Source organism: Plasmodium gallinaceum (genome assembly GCF_900005855.1).
Source record: "Plasmodium gallinaceum strain 8A genome assembly, contig: PGAL8A_v1_61, whole genome shotgun sequence".
Taxonomy (NCBI): Eukaryota; Apicomplexa; class Aconoidasida; order Haemosporida; family Plasmodiidae; genus Plasmodium; species Plasmodium gallinaceum.
This window is the reverse complement of record NW_021628220.1, coordinates 214,840-222,826: the sequence shown is the minus strand read 5'-3', so window position 1 is coordinate 222,826 and position 7,987 is coordinate 214,840. Positions and strand designations below refer to the sequence as shown.

General features: G+C 16.1%; 2 protein-coding genes across 2 annotated transcripts in view; both read right to left on the bottom strand.

Annotated features, from left to right (window-relative positions):
• Positions 1-3,288, bottom strand: part of PGAL8A_00091500 (conserved Plasmodium protein, unknown function) — a gene marked incomplete at both ends in the record, with an annotated part of 15,227 nt that extends 11,939 nt beyond the window's left edge. Inside the window, 2 exons of the mRNA XM_028671721.1 lie at positions 50-1,941; positions 2,202-3,288. Coding sequence (XP_028526033.1) covers positions 50-1,941; positions 2,202-3,288 — 2,979 coding nt within the window. The remainder of the gene's footprint in view (positions 1-49; positions 1,942-2,201) is intronic.
• Positions 3,289-4,035: 747 nt separating this feature from the next.
• PGAL8A_00091400 (conserved Plasmodium protein, unknown function) lies at positions 4,036-6,306 on the bottom strand (the record flags this gene model as incomplete). The annotated part of the gene is made up of 1 exon (XM_028671710.1): positions 4,036-6,306. The coding sequence occupies one exon, from the start codon at positions 6,304-6,306 to the stop codon at positions 4,036-4,038; it is 2,271 nt and encodes a 756-aa protein (XP_028526032.1).
• Positions 6,307-7,987: the final 1,681 nt, after the last annotated feature.

The window sequence follows — 7,987 nt, the reverse complement described above, 5'->3', positions numbered from 1 at the left end:
TTTTTTTTTTTTTTTTTTTTTTTTTTTTTTTTTTTTAGTTATATATTACAAGAATGTTATTATCCATTTCAAAAAATTGTTTATTGTATTTGGTTTTTATATTAATAAGTATATCAAAAGGATTATACACAATTATTTTATTCTCACAGACCATTTCAGTATTAATATTTTCAAAATAAAAGTGTAAAATATTAACTTTTATGAAAACATTTAATAATATTAAATTTGCGCTTATCATTATTTTTTCATCATAATTATTAATTTTTAACAACACATTCTCTCTATATATATGTTGATCAAAAATATCATTTGATTGTTCACCAAAAAAGTTATTCAACTTCTCACTAAAAATATCATTCATTTTTTCTTTTAAAATACAATTCGAATTTTGATCAAAAATTTCGCCTGAATTTTCATTAAAAATATCATTAGGAATATTATAAAAAGAATTATTTGGTAGCTGATCATATTTTTTTATTTTTAATAAGGATTTTAAATTAAATTTTATATTTAGTTTTTTTTTTGAGTTGCTTTTTATGACTACTAAATTATCGTCAATAACTATATTATCACTGTGAGTGAACTTTACTTTTATATTGCAATCATTATTATTATTACACACATAAAAATGTTGTATATATTGATTATTTAACAAAACATTATTAAATTCAATAATTTTAGGAAATGTAATATTATTCAATTGATTTTCTTCTAAATTCTGTCCAATGAACAAATTCGTTTCATCTATACTTTCATTTTTGCACATTTTTATATTTTGCTTTTTTAAATCAAAATATTTTTTTCTTCTCTCTTCATATATTTTCTGTTGAATGCACGTATTACTTATTTTAGTTAATTCTGTATCATTAACATATATGTTTATATCTTTTATTACTTTATTAATTCTATCTTTTAATTTATTTTCATCATTTATTTTATTATTACTATTTACTATTTCTTTTTTTTTTCGTTTTTCATACATATATTTTAGTATATCATTATATTTTTTTTTATTATTTTTCAAATAATTCATAAAATTTTCATTATAATTATATTTGTTTAGCTTCCCATCAATCATATATAAATTTCTGTCAACTTTTTCTAAAGATAAATTATTTATGATTTGTTCATATATTTCATCATTTTTATTTGTATGAGATATTTGAATATCAATAAATTTGTCGTTTAAGCTTTTTCTTTGTTTTGTTTTTAGAACATTTAACTCTTTATTTAATGGATACCCTGTTTTAACTTCAGCATTTATTAATAAAACAAAAAAATATAAATTATTACAAAAGAATACATAAAGATATTCATTAATATTTTTAATGGTATCACATTTTAATTTAAGCGTAATAATATCTTTGCTTAGAGGATTTATGATTCCTTCTCTTTTATTTAAAGTTATAAAAGGTATTTTTGAAAAGCAATAATTAATTTTTAAAAATTTATTTTTATTAGTTAATTCTATTATTATAGTTTTTCCTTCATTAATTGATACCCTTTCATAATTTATGAAATAATTATTGGATAGTAAGGATGGAAAAGTAAGACAAAAAATTACAAATAATTTTATTTCTTCTTTACTTTCTTCTTTATTTTCTTGTTTTATTATATTAGTATTATTTTTATATTTTCCTTTTTTTTCTTCTTCATTATCTATACTATTAATGTACAAGGTTAATTCTATAATTATAGGAATGTTTAATAAATAAGATGTATTCCTATTTATTTTTTCTAAAAATTCAATATCATATTTTGATTGAATTTCAAATAGAATATCACTATAACTTAATTTTTTAACTAAATATCCATTTTCTTCATTTAACTTAATATTTATATTTTCATCTATTTTTAAGTATTTTTTTGAAATAGCATATAATTTTTCTTTTTCTTTTCTTTCTTCTTCATTTAATTCATTATTTAAATTATTAAAAACATCTAAAAATAAAGTAAAATAAAATATAATTTATTAAGAGAAAAGAAAAATAAAATAATAAAAAGAGTATTAAAAAAAAAAAATTATTAGATATATACATATGGATAAATGAGAAAATGAAAAGATTTTTTATTTAATATTTATACATTAATAATTTTCCATAAAGATGAAAAAAAAAAAAAATTTTTAATTATTATTTGTTATATAAGTTTATATATATATATGTGTATATTTTTTTTTTTTTTTTTTTTTTTTTAATAACCATGTTTTAATTGATTAACATCTAAATTATTATCAAGGGTGTATTTCTGAATACTATTCATAGAATAAAATATATTAATTTTATTTAGTTGATATTTACATAATATAGAGAAATTATTTTCATTTTTTATTTTTCCTGCAAATTTTATTTTGCTTCCATAATATAAATAATTCAAATTTATTTGATTAGTTATAATATTTTCAAAAAGAAAAGATGTTTGACTATTAACAAAAATAGCCATTATGATAATATTTTTAGGTTTTTTTGTAAAATAACTATATTCTCCTACTAAGACTTTATATTCACAATGAATTTTTTCTTCATTTCTATTTTGTATTTTAATATTTACTGTTTGACTTTCATTTATATTTATATCAAGAGACTTTTTATCAAATTCAATTAATAAATTGTTATTTATATCTTTTATTTTTTCTTCTTTATCGCTTTCTTCTTTTACATTTTTTTTTAAGTTATTATTAAATCGAACATTTATATTTTTGTCTTTCATCTTATTCTTATTCTTATTCTTATTTTTTAACGTATCATTATCAGATATAGTAAACGTCCCCTTTTTTGTACCAACATTTTTTATTTTTAAAGAAAAAGAATATGTTAAATTATTTCTACACGTACCAAAATTTACAATATTATCATAAACAAAAAGAGGAACTTTTTTTTTAATATAAATAGGTATATTTAAAGTAGAATATTCACTTTGTATTTTTAAGAAAACTGAACATTCTATATTGTTTAGTATACTTAATAAATTTTTTTTTTTATCATTTTTATATTCTCCTAATTCTAAATTATAAAAAGAAAATTCTACTAATATTTTTTCACTCGTTCCTGGAGCCAATTTTTTTTTTTTTAATCCTTTAATTTTTAGAAATCTTGATTCTGATTCGAATATTTTTATGTTTTGAGTTTTCGTACAAATGTTTTTTATTTTCAAACTTTTTTTTTGTACTTGATTATTTTCTTTATTTTTTAGAAATTCATCAATTTCTTCTATAGAATCATAAAAAAATTCAAGAAATTTGGGTTCTACATCTATAAGATCAAATTTATTTTCTATTTCTTCATTCATTATATCTTTATTAAAAATTTTTCTTTACTATTATTTCTAAATATATTTACTTTCTTCTTTAATTATTATTTTATTATTATTTTTATTATTTTATTTTTTTTTTTATATCATTTATTTTATTTTTTCTTAATATTCTTTTAACTATTTAAATATGTGTTTTACTATTTTTTTAGTTATTTTTATTTCTACTTTTATATATTTTAATTTATCTTTTATTTTTACAAATATATATAAATTAAAATATATATATATATATAAAAACCTTTTTTTTATTTAACATCATGAATTTATTTTAGAATTGTCTAATGTACTGTTTTTTATTTTATATTCTTATTTTTTCTTTTATTTCATACATTTTTTTTTTTTTTTAAATGATGTTATATTTTTGCACTATGAAGTTTTTAATTTTTATGTGTGCATTAAAAGAAAAAAAATAAAATGATAGAATTAAATATGATAAAATATTACGAGAATATAATAAAATTAAATGAAATAAAATATAGTATTAATATGTAATAAAATAATTTTATAATAGAACATTTACGATATGCAAAAAATATATATATATATATATATATATATATATATATATATGTGAATAGATTAATAAAATAAAATTATCTACATCTATATATATGTAAACATAAAGGATATTATTTTAAAAATAATTATAGGAATTTTTCTATAAAAATTAACAAAAAAAATTAGAAAAAGAAAAGAAAAATATATATATATATATTTATAATATTATTTCTCTATGTAAATATAAACTGGAATTTTTATAATAGTTTCTTCTTTATTTATATTTTTATATTTAAACTTAACATTAATAAAACCTAACTTTTCTCCAACTTGAGTTTTATCTATATGTAAATATATAGTGTATTTTGAATTTACACAAAATAGTTTATCCTTAAAAATAGCTAATAATGGTAATTCATTTTCAATTTCAATATCAACATTTAGGTTATATTTACTATAATTATAAATATCTATTTTAAATTTTTTATTTTTGTCTTTTATCTGACCAAAATCAATATAATTACCCTCTTTTAACTTCCAATAGTTTTTTTTATAACAATAATTTTTAAAAATATAATCAAATATATGTTGATTTAAAAGAATATTTTCTTTTTTATCTTGATCATCTGTCTTATTTGTTAAATTAGAATCAGTTTTCAATTCAGATGTTTCCATGTAATTAGTCAATTCATAGTTGCATAAATCTTCTTTTTTATTCTCTTCACTATTTTCAAATTTATTAGTTTTTTCATTCAAAGTATTATCAAGATTTAATGTATCATTTTCATTAACATTTTTACTTTCATCTTTTATTGAAATATAAGAGTTATCATTTTGATTGAATTTATTTTTAAGAAGTATTAAATCTTCTCTTTTATTTAGAATTTTATTGATATTATAAAAAGAAAATTTATGGCAAAATATTTTCCTTTTTCTATGTTCTTCTATTTCTTTTATTCCATTAAAATTTTGATAATAATTCAAATACTTATCTTTATATATATTTGTTAATGTTTCAATAGTTTTTTTTTTTTCATATAGATTTAAAAAAAAAAAAAAACTTCTCACTTTTTTTATGTCATCATTTATTGATTTTATTTTTCTTGTACTTACTTTTATAATATATATTATTATATACACAAAAGTAAAAAAATTAACCTTCCTAAACATAATATCATTTTCTCTCTGAGAACATTTTTCATAAATATAATCTTTTATGTTATTATTTTCTTCTATGTTACTATTATAATTTACCTTTTCTTTCTTTTTATCTTTTGTGAATTTATTAATATCATAATTATTATCAATTTTATTATTATTATTATCAATTTTATTATTATTATTTTCTTCTTCTTTTTCTTCTCTCTTTTTATCAGATTCATTCTCTTTTGTATTTTCATCATCTTCATAACGTTTTATACTTTTATAATCTTTATATTCTTCATTCTCCTTACATATTTCTTTATTATGTTTTATTTTTATATTTTTATTTCTTTCTATATTTTCTCCTTTTGTTCTCTTGTTTTTTTTTTCTTCATCCTTCATTTTCAAATTTTCATCTTCAATATCTTTCTTTATATCATCTTTTTCTACTGTTTTAACAAAAGTATTTGTGTTTGATTCAGCATCTCTTACTAGTACTAAGTTATCCTTTTTATAACATACATCAATTTTATATTTATATTTTTCAAAAATATTTTCTTTAACTTTATCAAAATAATTAACTGTTAGAATCCAGATTAACTCACATTCTTTTTTAGAATTAAGAAAATTTTTTATAATTTTTAAGTCTTCACATAAATTTATAATATCAAATAGAGATATGTAATTTGTATATAAATTCATATCTTTAAATAAATCAATATTATTATTAAACGTATTGTTTTTTATATTTTCTACATCTTCTTTTAATTTATCAAATAAATTAACATAAAAATTGTATAATATCTTAACTGTACCTAATTTATTTATTTTCTTTTTTTCTTTTACAACGTCATTATATTTATTTTTTGTTTTTTTTAAATTTTCATTATTATTTTCAATGTTTTCTAATTTATTATTAATTTGTTTGCTTTCTTGCATTTTATTTTTACTATTATCATCTTTTTTATTATCACTTAATATTGTATTGTTTGATAGCTCATTTTTTGATATACATATGTCTTTATCTTTCCCTTTTTTCTTTCTTGTATTTTCATTACTCTTTATCACTTTTTTATCAACTTTCTTTTTTTCTTCTAAATCAAAAAGTTTTTGTTTTTTTTCGTAATCACTTGAATAACTATTCTCATTACTATCTTCATCACTTATTTTTTCTTTTTCATCATATTCTGTATGCTCATAAATAATTATTTTAACATCTTTATTTTTTAAATTTATGTTATCTATTTTTCTTACATTTAGAAATTCTTTATATAAATCTGTATTTATATCTACATTATCTTTTTTCTTAATTCTAATAACTTCATATATTGGCTTGAATGAAGGAGCTTTCATTTTTTTTTTTTTTTATTATTTTCCTTAAGAAAAAAGAACTAGAAAATATGTAAATAAAACAAAAGATTTTTCAAAAAAAATTTCAAATTTTTTAATATATAATATGAATAAAAGACATTTTTTTTTAATAAAGTCAAAATTTTTAATAAAATAAAATTATAGAAAAAAAAAAAATTACCTATTGTATGAACAGTTTTCACTTTTAAATTATTAAAAATTAAGAAAATCCTTAAGAGAATTTTAAAATTAAATAAAAAAATGACAAAAAAAAAGGAGAAAACTAATTGGAAAGAGTACTTAATAATTTATATCTATATATATGATTTTTATTTCTATTTGATTTAGAAGTAACAATTTACTTTATATCAGTATAAGAAATTTCTTTTTTTTTTCTAATGACATTTATATATTTTATTTTATTTATTTATTTATTTTTTTTTTTTTATGTGTATCTATCTTCATTTCATAATGTCCAATACAATTAAGACAGTATAGAAGTTAAACGAATTATATTTTTAAAAATAGTAAACAAAGACTTTTATGTATTTTTTTTTTTTTTTTTCATATAAATATAGTCTTAAAAGAAAAAAAAAAAAAAAAAAAAATAATTCCTTCATAACATTTTTTATAAACTTCCTCTTTTATTTATGTTATTAAATATATTCTAACAAATATTCAGAAGGGAAAATAGACTTAACATTTTTCTTACCATTCTTTAATAATTGTTTTACTTTAAAGATAACTATTTTTTAATATTCTTAAGTAATATATTTTATTTAATTTTTTTTTTTTTTTTACAGAAAGAGTGAAATAATTTTTCATATGTGTGATGTTTAATAGTACTAAATATCTTTTAATTAGCTTTTAAAATATATTTAAATTATAAGAAATTTTCATATACTTATTTAAAAATAATTCGTTAGATAAAACAATCACATTATTTTTTTTTTCTGTTAATAATTTCTTCATATCTATTTCTTCTTTCAACTTCTTTGTATAATTTATTGGACATTATTTTTTTCTCCAAAAGTGTTACATAATTACATTGTATATTCGTTTTATTTCTCATTTTGTTTAACTTTATTTATATTTTAAATGAATCTACAAATCAAATTTCAAACGTGGAATATATAAAAAAAAAAAAAAAAAAAATAATAAAAGTAATAATAAACAAATTAAATTAACTTAAAAGCAAATTATTGATTAAAAAAATATAGCACATTTTTGTTCATAAAAACTTCCATTTAAAGGAATATAAAAAGAATTATGTTATTGATAAATTCTAATATATATAAGATATTTGCATACAACTTTTTTTTTTTTTTTTTTATATTGTTACGTAATTTATCAATACAAAAAGAAATATTAATTATGAAAAAAAAAATTTTAATAGGAAATCATATGTAATGTTTTAAGTAAAATTAAAAACAAAAAAAAAAAAAAAAATGAATCCTGTGAATAAAATGATTATATATTAAAAACATACATTCAACAACAAAAGTACAAATGTAAATTTAGTTTACATAAAAGTTTTAAAAATTGAAAAATTATTAATTTTTAAATTCTTCATTCCTAAAGAAAAAAAGGAGAGAAAAACTAAAAAAAAATTATATATTTGTTATATTTGAATAAAATTACAAAAAAAAAAAAAAAAAAAAATAAAATAAATAAATATGTTAAT